Source organism: Mastigoproctus giganteus, chromosome 1 (assembly GCF_048544385.1).
Source record: "Mastigoproctus giganteus isolate SK-2022 chromosome 1, ASM4854438v1, whole genome shotgun sequence".
Classification (NCBI taxonomy): domain Eukaryota; kingdom Metazoa; phylum Arthropoda; class Arachnida; order Uropygi; family Thelyphonidae; genus Mastigoproctus; species Mastigoproctus giganteus.
Window position 1 is genome coordinate 153778120 of NC_143575.1, and position 17333 is coordinate 153795452.

The following is a 17333-nucleotide window of genomic DNA, read 5'->3' on the forward strand; positions in this document are numbered from 1 at the left end:
TGCGCGGTGATCTGCAATTAAGAAAAGACAGATGTAGAATAGATGTGTGGAAATTTGCCTTTAGCCAGCGGGTGGTTAACTGCTGGAACAAACTTCCATCTGTCATTGTGGAAGTTGATAGGTTGAATAAATTTAAGGAGGAACTGGACAGGCATTTGGAGGGAATTGTGCGATTTTTTTTTTTTTTTTGGCTGATGCTGCATAAGCTCATACACTTGCTTTCTTGCATCACATGCCACCACCACTACTACTACTACTATAACAGGAGAGGACCATCAATGAATTTAGTGGTTGGCTGAAGGCCAGGAGATAGGAGTGCTCATAAATGAATATTCTTTGGAGTAGATTGAAGCAGCAAGTGGGGGTCCCTCAGGGACAAGTGCCCAAACATCATTTGTTCATATCTTCCTATATGGTACTGATGAGGGAATACAGGGAAAACTGTAATGTATTCTGATGACATAAAGGTTTACAATCAGAACTAGGCTATGCCGCTTCGAAAGGATATGAATCGGTGCATAGTCTGAAAAATTACAGCTAAAATTTAATGCTCTGAAATGCAAAGCATTACACTTTGGGGAACAAAAACCAGGACTAGTTTATAAATTAGGCAGAGAATTTTATTCAGAATAAGAAAAACTTGGGGATTATGATACAGAAAAGCATGAAGTTTAACCTGCAATGTTAGCTCGTGGCAAGCAGGGCACATGGTAATTTATCAAAATTTTTCAAGTAGATAGAAGTCATTATCCTTTTCTGTAAGACAATAGTGAGATCACACTAGGAATATTACATCTGGATCTGGAAGCCACATCTAAAAAAAGAGAACTTCTGGAGAGGGTGCAAAGAAGGATGATCAGACTATTGAAGAGCACAATCATTATTCTGTGAAGAATGGCTTAGATAAATGTAGTCTTCAGAATTTAGCAATGGATATCTTAAGGAGAATTGCACCAAAAAGTGTTTAAGGTGCTGAGGGGGGTTAGTAAAATGAAAAAGAGATGAATATTCTCACTAGTGAGAGACACAAGTACCAGAGGACAAAAATATAAATATCTTAGGGAATAACAGCAGCCAAGCCCTTATGAAATTCACCTTTGGGAAGCATGTTGTGCAATGTTTAAAAAGTTGCCTACAAGAGTGGTTGAGGCAGTTTGGCAAAATTCAAAGGCAGATATCAAAGACAGATATCAAAGGCAGATATCAAAGGCAGATTCAAAACATCAAAGGCAGATATCAAAGGCAGATTCAAAACATCAAAGGCAGATATTGTTGGGATATCAGAGACGTGGTGTCACACAGATATAAGGAATGCGGCACTGGAATTTGGGGAATACAATGTGTATAGAAAGGATAGACAGGACAGGAGGGGAGGAGGGGTTATGCTATTAGTTAAGAAACACATAAAGTCCAAGGAAGTGAAGCCAGTCGACATCGATGGACAGGGCAGTGTCGAGTCAGTTTGGTGTGACATAAGCATAGGGAAATCAAAATTGAGAGTAGGAGTGTGCTATAGGCCTAATAACTCTGATGAGTATAATAAGATATTGTACAGGGAAATAGAGTGGGCCAGTAAATCAGAGAGTCTTATAATGGGGGATTTTAATTTCCCAGATATTGACTGGAATTTGCGGTTTGGTCACTCGCACACTAGCAAGGCTTTTGTGGATTTATTGGATGATTGTTTTCTACATCAGCATGTTTGTGAGGCAACAAGAGGGAGCAATACTCTTGATCTGATTATCAGTAGTGATTCTTCATGCATTAAGAATCTGCAGATAAATGAACCACTAGGTGGCAGTGATCACAGTGTGTTGAAGTGGGATTTACTCAAGGATGTAACTATCATCAGAGGTAAAGGGAAGGGTTTTTGTTTTCCTAAAGGCAACTATGATGGTCTGAGACAGTATTTAAATTCTATACAGTGGGACCAACTGATGATGTTACCAACAGCAAACTCAAAATGGGAAGCATTCAAGGAACTAATCTTGGAGGCTACCAGGCTTTACATACCAACAAAGAAATATTGTTCAAGGTTTAGGCCTAAATGGTTGTCAGATGAACTAATGAGACATGTGGCAGAGAAGAAAAATGCATGGGATACATACAAATTAATGGGTGACATGGAAGCCTATGATAGATATAAGTTGGTCTGTAACCAAGTCACAAAGGAGATTAGGCAGGCAAAGGCAGACTACGAAAAATCCTTGGCAAAGGATGCAAAGAAAAACAGAAAAGAGTTCTTTACCTATTTAAACTCAAGAAGGAAAAGGATGAATCAGATTGGTCCACTGGATATTGATGGTTCAACAGTTGAGGATCCTGCTCAGGTGGCTAACAATCTAAACGAGTATTTTGCATCTACATTCACGCATGAGGAGTTATTCAGGAAGGAGAATGATGTAGGTAAAGTAAACATTGGCAGTGAGCTGGATGATTTTGTTATAACTGAGAAGAAAGTGGAGGAGAGATTGTTGAGGATAAACATAAAAAAGGCACCTGGGGTGGATGGGATCTATCCAGTTATATTAAAGGAGGCAGCAAAGGAAGTAAGCAAACCCCTAGCCATAATTATGAGAGTTTATTTGGACTCAGGGGAGGTACCCATAGACTGGAGATGTGCAAATGTAATCCCAATTCACAAAGGAGGATCAAAGGCTGACACAAGTAATTATAGACCTGTTAGTTTAACTTCTGTTCCAGGTAAATTAACGGAGGCACTGGTTAAAGAAGCACTGCAGGATCATCTAGACAAGAATTCAGTTATAGCTCAGACGCAGCATGGTTTTGTTAAGGGCAGGTCTTGCCTGACCAATTTGATTGGATACTATGATGTAGTCACAAAAGAACTGGATGCAGGGAATAACTTTGATATTATATATTTGGATCTTAGAAAGGCTTTTGATACTGTTGCGCATGGAAGACTGCTGCACAAATTGGAGCAGTGTGGCATTGGAGGCAAACTGCTGCTATGGATAAGGGGATGGTTGAGTGGCAGAAGACAGAGAGTGGTAATCAATGGACACTGCTCAACGTGGACTAATGTTATTAGTGGAGTTCCTCAGGGTTCAGTGTTGGGTCCGTTGTTGTTTTCGGTGTTTATGAATGATATTGATGATGGGATATCAAGTTTTATGTCCAAGTTTGCAGATGATACAAAGGTTGGCAGGGTTGTTAAGGACACTACTGACGCTATGCTGCTGCAACAGGATCTGGAAAGGTTGAACAGATGGGCTGAGAGGTGGCAAATGAAGTTTAACATTGACAAATGTAAAGTACTACATATGGGAAACAGTAATCCCAGAGCAACGTATCAACTCTGCGGTACTACACTGACAGTGGTGGAGAATGAAAAGGACCTGGGGGTAATTGTGCAGGCAGATATGAAGTTCTCTGAGCAGTGCAGACGAGCTGCAAGAATAGCTCATGGTGTCTTGTCAATGATATACAGGAATTTTTCTAGCAGGGATAAGGAGGTGATTATTCCCTTGTATAAAGCAATGGTTAGGTCACATCTTGATTACTGTATACAGGTCTGGAGGCCTCATTTCAAGAAGGATGTAGAGCTGCTGGAACGGGTACAGAGAAGGGCAACAAGATTAGTGAATGGAACAAAGGGTTGCTCTTACGAAGAAAGGCTTAAGTTTTTAAGCCTTTTAAAATTACAGAGTCTGGAGACTAGGCACCGGCGAGGTGATCTGATAGAGGTGTATAAGGTTTTGAATGGTTTGAGCATGCTCAATGCCAATGGGATTCTTCATCTTGCTCAAAATAATCACCTCAGAGGGCATAAATTCAAATTGAGGAAGGACGGATGTCGGATAGATGTGCGGAAATTTGCCTTTGGCCAGCGGGTGGTTGGTTGGTGGAACCGACTTCCGTCATTTGTTGTTGAAGTTGATAGCCTAAACCAATTTAAGGCTCAACTGGACAGGTATTTCGAAAGAACGGAGGGGTGAAATGGGAGTGGTGTGTTTTTTTTTTTTTTTTGGCTGATGCTGAATAAGCTTGCTTTCTTGCATCATATGCCTCTACTAATGCTAATGCTAATGTTTAAAAAGTTGCCTACAAGAGTGGTTGAGGCAGTTTGGCAAAATTCAAAAAAGAATTGGATAGAGTTTTAGAGCCAGTTTTTTTCTGCATGGGAGAACTTATACTGACAAAGTTACCAGCCTCATTCAGTGGAATAGTGCTTTCTTGTAAACAAGTGTTAAAAATAAGTAAAATAGAATGCCAATTATCTGGGGCTCAGTTATCTGTTGGGTGGATTAACCGCGATCCCAGATATGCAATTTTTTTTTTTTTTTTTTTTTTTTTTAGCAATTAGTAAAAAAAAAAAAAAAGGCATAATTAATGAAGCACACACATTTCCTTACAAAATGATTTTTTTTGAAAAATGTTTAGTTCTTTTTTTATATGCTTTGGAATGTGATTATGACAATTTCTTTACATAATATAGTGTTAATTTCTTTTTGCACGAAATATATACTTATGACAATCTAATAAAATATAATTTGAATTAACCGTGTTTTTCTGTTATCTGGGTTTTGGTCTCCCCAATTACCACAGATAATCAACACTTAACTTTATATATATATATATATATATATATATATATATATATATATATATATATAAGTAAATTAGAATGATAATTAAAAAATAAAAATAACACCAGTAGCATGGAAAGACAGAAAAGCGAAAATAATCAAAATTAAACATAATGATCAAATCAACAGGGAGGGAAGAAAAGGGTAACAAGAGTAAAATTTTGCAGCAGAAACTCTCCTAAGATAATTTAGAAGATCTAAATATAAAGATAATAATCAATTAAATTTTAAATTCCAATTAAATAGAAATTTAACGGCACCCCCTTTGACGGGCACCAAGTCCAAACTTATGTGAAATATCACCAGCAGAGATGTAAACCAACTACAACAAAAATAAAGAAAAATAAACTAAAAATAGACTGAACATTATGCCCCATATCAACAGAAGACCACAAGGCCAATATTGGTCAAGGAATTGCTGCATTCCGATCGCTAGACAAATTGCCGCAAAGGCGAGTTGATCGAAAGATCAGTCTGCCATCCAATCCTCATATCTAACTGCCAATGCAGAGGACTTCAATAGCGGTGGTCCTGATGCAACGAAAATTAAAAATAGTACAGATACAAGCACTCCAATGCAAGACCACACCACTGACAAAAGTAATCTTAACCAGATTATATAGACGAATAATTAACTATGGATGGCAGCACAGGTGCAGCATAAGCAAATCTGCCCACTACTGTCATGTGATATACTTATACCTATATTTGAATAATGTTTGAAATAATTGAAAACTGAATCTTTCATAATAAAAATGAAAAGGTGAAGCAAACATCAGAGGCAGCAAAAAGCATATTCCTCTATATTTTATGATGCCTAAAATATAAAAATATAAAAGTAAATTAGAATGATAATTAAAAAATAAAAATAATGCCAGTAGCATGGCAAGACAGAAGAGCGAAAATAATCAAAATTAAACATAATGATCTGTGCTGCCATCCATTTGTTCATTATTCGTCTATATAGTCTTTATAGATAAAATATAATATTTATAGATAAAATATAATTAATAAAATAAAAATTTAACTTTATTTTAATTTTTAACTAAATTCAAAATTTAACTAAATTTTAAATTTAATTTAATAAAGAGAAAGCAAACAAAAAAAAGTTATTTCCTTCTCAATTTATAATCTAGTAAAGTGGATTTCTTTATTAAGGATTATATAATTGTGTATTAATACAACTTTAAACAAGGAAATGATTTTTCACTTTAAGAGGGTAGTAATTTTCAGGCTAAGCCACTTATTCACAAAATCGCTTAGCACTCTGGGATACCAGCATAATATGGCTGTATTACTAATTATATATTATTATTATATTATTTTATAATAAATGATATGCATTAAGTCTAAGGTACGTAAATGGTTTAAAAATGAAAGTATAGCCGTTTGTTCCAACATATACTGTAATTACAATTTGCTTCTTACACATTTAAGGCAATTACTGCATATTCAACATTTTTGAATCTAAAAAAAATTATTACTATTTTTTGAGTATGTTAAGACAACATTTAATAAAATTATTATAATCTGACTCACCGTCAAAAGAAAAGATGCAGGTCCTGATGGTACTATTACATCTAAACAGATGGCTTGGTAATCTATTATGTGAACCCTACAGAAATGAAATCAGAAACAGTGCATAAGGAGCTTGAAGAATTTCTGCAAATATTTCTTGAAAGGAAACAGTTTTGAAATACAATAATTATCTTACACCTGGATTTTTATATATAGATTATATTGGATATAAGAATAATTTACTAACATTAAGAGTGATTTATATATATATTAATTCTGCATTAAGGAACATATATAGACAAATGATACTTGCCCTGCATTTGTTAAATAAAATAACTTTATTAACTTACAATTTATAGATATAATAGGTATTAAAATTTAATAAAAGTAATGCTTTAACTAGATATTGTGATACTTTATTATTATTATGTTATTTTAATACAGTTATATTTTATAATAATTTAATAAACAGAGCAAATTTCATTTTATTATTTATTACTACTTTGCCTGGGTGATTTCCTACAAAGCCACACAGCAGACCAAAATTTAACTGCTCAATTAAATCTGTTACTTCATGACATGCAGGATTATGGAACTGGAACTGTGGCTTAATCTTTCTGCAGTCACAAAAGTGGTTGAATGAGCTATATGAATCAGGATGATATAAGTTAAAATTAGTGTCATATTTCTTGATATTTTAAATTCTTTTAATTCAGTACTTCACTGTATGCGCATTGAAAAATACATTCTGAATTAAGCAGGAGCTACTTCATCAAATTCTGTAAAAAAGTCATACTCTGAAAATATTCTGTCAATGGGACTAATTGATATATGATGCACAGAAACAAGGTTCTCCCCATCCACAACAAGACAAAAATTAAATTCTAAAATTAAAGCAATGAACGTTTCATCTGGATGTGTTTTGGGCTGTACTCAGAATAATAAACAATGGCAGCTGAGTTGAACTTGAACAGGTATTTTGCATATATCTTTCTATTGAAACCACATTACTGCCAAGAGTGAATAGTGAATTGACATAATATCGGAGAAGTACTTAGCTGAAGAATATTATTAGTAGTGTGAATAAGATCATCATTCAATTCAGTCAGTATTCTCTTGCACTGGTAAAGTATCACTGTCACCTCAATTTGTAAGAGAGGAGCCAAAGAAGTGATAGCCAATTACAGGTCAGTCAGTTTGATTTCAGTCATTTGTAAGATTATGGAAGCAATGGTTAAAGACGAAATACAAGATCATCTTTACAAGAATGGTATTCTAAATGGGTCTTAGCTTTGTTTTTTTTGTGAAGAGGTGGTCTTGCCTGATTAACTCAGTAAATTTTTATGCACAGGTTATAAAGCAGTTGAATGCACTGAACAAATTGAATGTTATATACAGTCAGACCTCTATATAATGAAATCGATCGTTGCCTTGAAAAAATTGGTTAAACAGAAATTTTAGTATAAATATTTATTAAATATTGACCTTTTCAACAACAAAATTTCAACAACAATGTAAATTCAGAAATATACTAAAAGATGGGAAATAAATCAGAAATAAGTGGAAATAAAATTTTCTAACATTTTAAAACAATTAATTTAATGACTAATTTTACAGCCGAAAGCTTGAAGTACTGTTGATTATCTATGAAGAGTCTTAGCAAAGCTTATCATCTTATATTAATTAATTTAAAAACATGTCTCTAGGAAGAGGGAGTGCACCACCTTTTTCCTGGTTGTCATTTATTAGATTATATGAAGAAGATTCGCGTGTTGAAAACCCAAGAGCTGGATGAGAAGCTTTCGATGTCATTAGCATTAGCATTAGTAGAGGCATTTGATGCAAGAAAGCAAGCTTATGCAGCATCAGACAAAAAAAAAAAAAAAAAAAAACCACTTCCACTTCACCCCTCCGTTCGTTCAAAATACCTGTCCAGCTGAGCCTTAAACTTATTTAGGCTATCAACCTCCACCACAAGGGATGGAAGTCTGTTCCACCAACCAACCACCCGCTGGCTAAAGGCAAATTTCCGCACGTCTATCCTACATCTGTCTTTCCTCAATTTGAATTTATGCCCTCTCAGATGATTATTCTGAGCTAGAGGAAGAATCCCATCAGCATTGAGCATGCTTAAACCATTCAAGGCTTTATACACCTCTATCAGATCACCTCGCTGGTGCCTAGTCTCCAGACACTGTAATTTGCAAAACTTAAGCCGTTCTTCGTAAGAGCACCCCTTTGTTCCATTCACTAATCTTGTTGCCCTTCTCTGTACTCGTTCCAGCAGCTCTACATCCTTCTTGAAATGAGGCCTCCAGACCTGTATACAGTACTCTAGGTGTGGCCTGACCATCGCCTTATACAATGGAATAATCACCTCCTTATCCCTGCTGGAAAAATTTCTGTATATCATTGACAATACTCCATGAGCTACTCTTGCAGCCCGTCTGCACTGCTCAGAGAACTTCATATCTGCCTGCACAACCACCCCCAAGTCCCTTTCATTCTCTACCACTGTCAGTGTTGTACCACAGAGTTGATACGTTGCTCTGGGGTTGCTGTTTCCCATGTGTAGTACTTTACATTTGTCAATGTTAAACTTCATTTGCCACCTCTCAGCCCATCTGCTCAACCTTTCCAGATCCTGTTGCAGCAGCATAGTGTCAGTAGTGTCCTTGACAACCCTGCCAACCTTTGTATCGTCTGCAAACTTGGACATTAATCCCGATATACCATCATCAATATCATTTATAAATACAGAAAACAATAATGGACCCAACACTGAGCCCTGAGGGACTCCACTAATAACATCAGTTCACGATGAGCAGTGTCCATTGATTACCACTCTCTGTCTTCTCCCCTTCAACCACCCCTTTATCCATAGCAGTAATTTGCCTCCAATGTCACACTGCTCCAATTTGTGTAGCAGTCTTCCATGTGCAACAGTATCAAAAGCCTTTCTAAGATCCAAGTATATAATATCAAAGTTATTCCCTGCATCCAGTTCTTTTGTGACTGCATCATAGTATCCAATCAAGTTGGTCAGGCAAGACTTCCCCTTAACAAAACCATGCTGTGTCTGAGCTATAACTGAAGTCTTGTCTAAATGATCCTGCAGTGCTTCTTTAACCAGTGCCTCCATTAATTTTCCTGGAACAGAAGTTAAGCTCACAGGTCTATAATTACTTGTGTCAGCCTTTGATCCTCCTTTGTGAATTGGGGTCACATTTGCACATTTCCAGTCTATGGGTACCTCCCCTGAGTCCAAGGAAGCTCTCATAATTATGGCTAAGGGTTTGCTTACTTCCTTTGCTGCCTCCTTTAATATAACTGGATAGATCCCATCCACCCCGGGTGCCTTTCTTGTGTTTATCTTCAACAGTTTCTCCTCCACTTTACTCATCATCAGTTGGTGAATGGCATGAGTTGTAAGTGTTGATTTATAATATTGTGGTACCCAGGATGCATCACGTTAAGCATGTGGAAATTTGATTTGTGTGAGCTGCCATATTGGTGATAGATTCGTGGGTAACTTAGTGTTTAAAATTTCATATGATCTAATTTGGCGGAACCATTCTATAGCTAGGGCTTTGTACTGGAATATCTTATAATTCGATTTAAGTTTAATTAGTTTTTAAATTAATTAATCTATTAATATAATTGAAAACTTTTACTTTTACTCTCTTTACTTTCCTTTATGTAAATTTAACCGTAACCAATACAGATCCAGAGATGAGTACTAAGATAATAAGCTTTGCTAAGAATCTTAACAATTAATTTATTAATACTTACATATTAAGAAATGACTACTTACATGATGCGCACAATGTATTAGTACACTTTTAAGAATTAGGTTGTAAAATATTTGGTTATATTTTTATGTACACTGGATTCTACTGTACACCATTCATAAAAATGTTTGCATTTGTTTAAACACTCAAATAATTTCTGGCACATTTTCTTTCCACTAAAGACCTCGACACAAAGGTTCAAATGCCGCCAATATTTCTTGTTTGGAAAGTTTAATATTGCTCTCATTTTCATCCAACTCATCGTTGATATTGTCACCAGTTTCTTTAATTACATTCCAAAATGTTGGACTCTCAGATATTCAGCTACTATGACATCATTATCAACTCCTAAAAATTTGTCAAGAACAATTTCTACACTGATAAAACCTCGCTTGGAACTCTTCCCAAGATTGATCACTGCCTTGTAGTAGTTCATCCCGTCATTGCTGTTAATTAGTGTTTTAGCAAAACATGCTTTTGCAAAAAAATTCTTAATCATTGTTTCTGTCTTGACTCCACACTTTTGCCAGTTCTGATATGCACATCTGCAAATCTATAACAGAATCTATAGGTTGGTTGGTTTTGTATTCTCAGTATAATTTTTTTTTCAGTATGTGCCTTTGTTGGTGAATTTTCAAATCCTTGGCCCATTGGCTGCAATTTAGATGAGATATTCGGAGGGAAGAAAAACTTCACACTTGAAATTACTGACTGAAGGTGGGCAGGGCAGTTGTCGACAATCAAAGTGATTTTTCTGTTTTCTTTCTTCATCTTTCTATCGAAATCTAAAATCCACTGCTCAAAAATTTCACTTGTTAACCATGGTTTTTTGTTGTGGTTGTAGTCTAACTCTAACGACTTTACTTCTTTGAAACATCGGGATTTTTTACTTTTGCCTTTACCAAAAGCTTAAGTTTTTCATTACTAGCTATATTGGCACCAACCAAGACTGATTCTCTCCTTACTATTTTTACCACCAAAACATTTATCACCTTTAAAATCAGTATCTTGTTTGGAAAACATTTAAAAAACAGACATGTTTCATCAACATTGAATTTGTTTTTGGGCTCGTAGTCCTCCATAATTTTTTTTCAAAATTGTTTCTTTCCAATGGGTCTTCTTCAATTGCAACTCCACTCTCATCAGAAATTAACCCCGGGGCTCACATCTGGTGAGTATGAGCTTAGCACACCCAGGGTCCTGAGCTGGATATCATCATTCTTCATTTTCTTGGTGATTCCCTTCTACTTTTGACTCTCTCTCTCTCTCTCTCTCTCTCTCTCTCTCTCTCTCAGGGTAACTTGGAAATTTTTTTTTTTTTTCCTGGTGCAGCATAAGCCTCAGGCTTCCTTGCACCATATGGTTATTAATAATAATAACTTTTTTGAGTAAGACCATGGCATTCTTTAACTCTGTCCAGCCAACCAGAACTAGGTGGGAATGTTTAATGCCCCAGAAAAGATGTACTCCATAGCCTTTTCTTTTATTAATGGCCCTGATATCAGCACATTTCGGTCTCAAATCAGCTTCATCTTCACAAAGGCATAATTTCGCATGCTTCCAACTTGGTCCCATTTCCTCAAACAGTTTGGAAATCAAAACAGTTTTTCAGAATGGTTAACACACTACTAGCAGGAATACCAAATTTTAAACCATTTCTTTTTTTTTTTAACGCTTCAATCTACACTCTTAAGCACTTCCACTTTTTCACACTACACTTATGGATTTCTTCTTAGACACTATAAGGTTAGCGCACAGCAGCTAAAACAAAACTGATTTGTACCTACCATGTAAACAGAGACAAGTGAAATTTAGTGAAAGTGTGGATGGCTAATTTAATAACAGATGAATTTCTGGGATAAAGGAAAATCACTCTCTCTTCTAATTCTCTAATAGGATGCTTTTATGTAGAAAACAGGTTGACAAGAGGCAATGTCCACATTGGGAATATGCCTTAATCTTTGCCAATGGTTGTGGACACATAGCAGCTGACTAGTGTATAAGTAGTGTATAAGTTGCATAGGTTTTACTTCTTTTTAGCCTTTTCTAACCCAGGGCTGGGCAAAGGGCTCTCCCATAACCTTCCATCTTTTTCTATCCTGTACCCTGGCTGTCCAGTTTCCTCCTGCAGGGTTTTATGGGCACTCTACTAAATTGTAGAATGTTTTATATCTTAATTCTTAATCCTTTTAGCTTTTAATTCGGCTTTCTACAGCATCAGCTTTATTGCGTAAAGGCCAGAGATGCAAACAATGAGTATCCAGGTCTCTTGAAATCAGTTCGTTATATGGAAATATGGAAACTGTTTTCAATGTAATCAACTGTTTTCAATATTTTCAACCAGGAGGGAAAAAAATTTGCTACATAGAAAAATTCACTATATGGAAGTTTGTTAAAGAGAGGTCTGAATGTATCTGTATTTTAGTAATGCTTTTGATATGATTGCTTATGAGGTGTTATATAAATTAGAGCAGGTTCATTCCAATTTAAATAACACAAGAACTCAATGACATCTCTGTGTCAAGGTGAGAAAATGCCACCTTATAAGCATTGCCAACTTGCTGCCTTGCAGGATGAGCTGTTGGATCAGCAAAGGCTAGGGGAAGGTAACCACGATATCAAATCCCTGGTCCTTTAGGTTGAGGTGTCAGGCCAGCACCCCGGCACTAGAAAAACATTTTACCGCTAAAAATACCATTATTGGAAAGAAGATGGATGGACTAAAAGGAAAACGACTTAAGTGTGGAAAAAGGACTATTCAAATTGGTACATGGAACGTTCATGGAAGCTCACATAAGACACAAGAGATAGTTACAGAACCAAAAGAGATGCACCTTGATATTCTTGTCATGACCGAAACAAAGAAAAAGGGAAAAGGGAATGAACAGATTGGAGAATATGCTCATTACTGGAGTGGAGTTGAAAAATCAGAAAGAGCTAAAGCAGGTGTTGGTGCTCTAGTTGGTAAGAGACTAGAAGGATTTGTTAAGGGCTATGATCAAATTAATGAAAGATTAATTAAAGTTATTTTCAACATATGGCCAGGAAATGGTTATGTTGGATGTATATGCCCCTATAGATGATGCACCTAATGCTGAAAAGGATTTATGAACTTTAGGATTTGGTCAAGAAGAATCGACATATAGTTTTGACAGGAAATCTAAATGGATGGGTTGAATCAAAAAGGAATGATGATGTAGTGGGTTGCTTTGGAGAAGAGACTGTGAATGACAACGGTGAGAGACTTATTGGTTTCTGTAAACAGTACTACCTGAAAATTCTTAACACCTTTTTTAACACAAAAACTTGGGAGTGACCATCACTCCAGCAGAAATCAATTCCAGACTTTATAATTACTCACCAGAAGTCGGTATGGGCAACAAAATACTTCAGGGTAACGAGAGGTGCCAACTACAGGTCGGATCATTACCTGCTGATTGCAGATATATTATTCAAATACTAGAATAAAGAGCAAGTGAGGCCTAATACGGTCAGTAAAGACAATAGGGTAGTAAAGAAAATATTGCCTATAAACTAGAACTACTATCTCGTGACAATATTAACGATCTTTACCAGAAAAGACTCCAGAACCATATCTCACATTTGAGAAATAGAAGAGGTGAATATTTTATATAACAGCATTAAAACTGCCATACACAAGGCTGCAAACAAAGCACTAGGCCTAATTGATCATAAATATAAGCAACAGTACTGGTGGAATGAGGAGGTAGCGAGTTTGGTGAAAGAAAATAAAAGAGCCTAGAACAAATGGTTAATGAATAAAAATTAACCTTTTGTGTTGAAAAAAGGTGTTAAGAATTTTCAGGTAGTACTGTTTACAGAAACCAATAAGTCTCTCACCGTTGTCACTCACAATCTCTTCTCCAAAGCAACCGACTACATTGTCATTCCTTTTTGATTCAACCCATCCATTTAGATTTCCTGTCAATAGAGAAGAATACAAAAGGTGCAATAGAGCAGTTAAAAAGAAAACTGATGAATCTAAGAATGCAGCATGGGAGAAAAAGATGCCAAGAAATTAACAGCTCATTAGGAGGAACACAGTCATCCAAAGTCTGGTGAAGCTTGAGAGCACTGAAAACAAATGAATCTCGATCGAATAAGAACTTTATAGATATGCCAATATGGGAAAATCATTATAACACCATTTAACTTTTAACCTCCTAAATGAAAGATGATCACGAAAGTATCAGAGCATAATTACCCCTCCACCAGTAGATAATAAGGAGATAGAAATTACAAAACATCAAATCCTTGTCTGTGCAAAATTAATAAAGAACAAAAAATCTCCAGGCCCTGGGAACATAACGATGAAACTAATTAAATATGAACCACCAAGTCTTTTCAATCTGATAGTACAGCTGATTAACAGATGTATACAGCTAAGAAAAACTCCAAATGAATGGAAAGTAAGTTATAATTCATCCATATATAAAAAAGGAATAAGCTGGACCCAGGGAACTGTTATTTTTGTTATCTGGTTTTTTAGGAGCATTAGCAACTAAGGCCATATTGCTCCGGGAATATGTGGTGGTCATTCCCTGACCTTTCCGCATCCTCCGTATTTGGTGGTGACGGGCTCGAACCCCGGTCTAATCAAGAAGCGTGTGCTACGCACTGCTGCTCCTTCCCACCTGGCTACGGAGGCGCCCCCCCCAGGGAACTATAGAGGCTTAAGTGTTAATTGCACTATGTCCAGTCTATACTCTAAAGTGCTTCAGTTAAAATTACGAGAGGAGGTAAAGGATAAGATAAGTGAAGAACAAAATGGATTTAGGTCAGGTTGCTCTTGTATGGACAATCTGTTTGTTCATTGCTGGTGGAGAAAAGAAAAGCAAAGAATAAAGATACCTTCTTTGCCTTCATCGATTTAGAAAAGGCTTATGACTCCATTCCAAGAAAGGAATTATGGAAAGCCCTTCAAAATATGTCAGTTGATCCAGAGCTTGTGGAACTGATTAGGGAATTGTACGATAACAACGTGGCATATATTAAAGTTGGGAATACTTTATCTAACCCAATCTATCCAACAAAGGGGCTGAGAAAAGAATGTAGCCTATCACCTTTATTGTTTAATGTTTACTTGGAATGTGCTTTACAAGAATGGAAAAAAAAAGCTGTTATGGAATGGGAGTACCAATTAATGACAGATATCTTCGGAGTCTAAATTTTGCCAATGATCAGGTTATTATTGCACAAGAAGCTTATGATTTAGAATACATGTTGAGAAAATTGCATTTTACATATAACCAATGGGGGCCTCAATATCAATTTTACAAAGACAGAATGCCTAAGCACAGCGGAACATCCTGATGAATTGAAAGTTACACAGTCTATACACCTAAAACCTGTTGACTTTTTCACATATCTTGGATGTAGATTAACTAAAGAAGGATTGGGGAAAGAGGAAGTTTACACAAGAATTCATCAAAGTAGGAAGATTCTTAGTGCCCTAAACTCTATATGGTGGGACAACAATATCTCTCATAGAACTAAAAAACACATTAGACAGTCATTAGTGGAATCGGTACTTTGCTATAGATGTGAGGTGTGGACACTGAAAGAGGGTGAACTGAAAAAGAAGCTTAGAGCCCTAGAGATGGACTACCTATGTCAGAGTGCTAGGGTTTCTAGGCTAGAGAGGATACCGAATGAGAAAATAAGAATATGTATGTACGTAGATGAAGATATTATAGAACGAATAGAAAATATAAGGTTGAAATGGTTTGGACATCTGCTGCACATGAATGAAGCGAGATGGCCTAAAATTATATATGAGTGGATATCACAGGGGAAGAGAAGGCGAGGACACCCTAGAAAAACATGGAAGGAAGGTGCACTATCAGCCATGAGAAAGAAATCTGAAAGATGAAGATGCAAACGTCCAGCGACTTTGGAAAATGGGAACGACAAGGCAGCGATCTGCCATATTAAGTCGAACATAGATAGATAGATTGTACCTACCATGTAAACAGAGACCAGTGAAATTTAGTGAAAGTGTGGATAACTAATTTAACAACAGATGAATTTCCAGGATAAAGGAAAATCACTCTCTTCTAATTACCTAATAGGATACTTTTTATGTAGAAAACAGGTTGACCAGAGGCAATGTCCGCGTCAGAAATATGCCTTAATCTTTGCCAATGGCTGTGGACACATAGATAGCAGTTGACCAGTGCGTTTTTGGTACAGTAGTGTATAAGTTGTATAGGTTTTACTTCTTTTTAGCCATTGTTGACCCATTGCTGGGCAAAAGCCTCTCCCATAATCTTCCATCTTTTTCTATCATGTGCTGTGGTTGTCCAGTTTTCTCCTGCAGGGTTTTACAGGCACCATTAAATTGTAGAATGTTTTTTATCTTAATTTTTAATCCTTTAGCTCTTAATTTGTGCTTTCTACAGCATCATCTTTATTGTGTAAAGGCCAGAGATGCAAACAATAAGTATCCAGGAATCTTGAAATAAGTTCATTATATGGAAATACGGAAACTGTTTTCAATATTTTCAACCGGGGGGGGGGGGGGGGGGGGGGAGTTCACCACATAGAAAAATTCACTATATGGAAATTCATTAAAGAGAGGTCCGACTGTATCTGTATTTTAGTAATGCTTTTGATATGACTGCTTATGAGGTGTTGTATAAATTAGAGCAGATTGGGATAATGGGAAAGATCCATTGGTGGATTATAGGTAGGTTGAAGGATAAAGGTGGTCATAAATGGATAGTCTTCAGAGTATACTTGAGCAACAGGTGGAATCTTGCAGGAATCAATGTTCAAGTCCCATTTCTTTCTTATCTTCCTAAGTGATGTTGATGAGGGAATAGACATTATAGGCTCCTGAAATTTGCTGACAGCTTAAAGGTTCGGAGGATGGTTAACCAGGCTGTACTGCTTCAAAATGGTCTGAAAAATAGTAGCCGAAGTTTAAAATATGAAATGCAAAGAATCTCACTTGGTGAACAAAAACCGATGACTAATTTATAGACTGGGAGGAGAATTAAAGTACATATAGGATGAGAAAAACTTGGGAATTATGACAGCCCCAGGGTTCGGTGTTGGGCCCATTTCTGTTTTCTGTATTTATCAATGATATTGATGAGGATATATCAGGCTTAATGTCCGAGTTTCAGACAAAACAAAGGTTGGCAGGGATATTAATGACAGTATACTCTGCAACAGGATCTGGAAAAGTTGGGCAGATGGGATGAGAGGTGGCAACTGAAGTTTAACATTGACAAATGCAAATTACTGCATATGAGTAGCAATAACTCCAGAGTAATGTACCAACTGATTAGTGGAGAATGGAAAAGACCTGGTGGTAATTGTACGGAGAGATATGAAGTTTTCTGAGCAGTACAGATAGGCAGCCAGAGTAGCTCATGGGGATCTTGTC

At 36.4% G+C, this 17333-nt stretch overlaps 1 protein-coding gene across 6 annotated transcripts in view; it reads right to left on the bottom strand.

Annotated features, from left to right (window-relative positions):
* LOC150091205 (voltage-dependent calcium channel subunit alpha-2/delta-3-like) overlaps positions 1-17333 on the bottom strand; it is a 1918419-nt gene that overhangs the window by 156569 nt on the left and 1744517 nt on the right. For all 6 annotated transcript variants that reach the window (XM_090374703.1, XM_090374689.1, XM_090374699.1 and 3 more), the window contains one exon: positions 6150-6225. In XM_090374703.1, coding sequence (XP_090230829.1) covers positions 6150-6225 — 76 coding nt within the window. The remainder of the gene's footprint in view (positions 1-6149; positions 6226-17333) is intronic.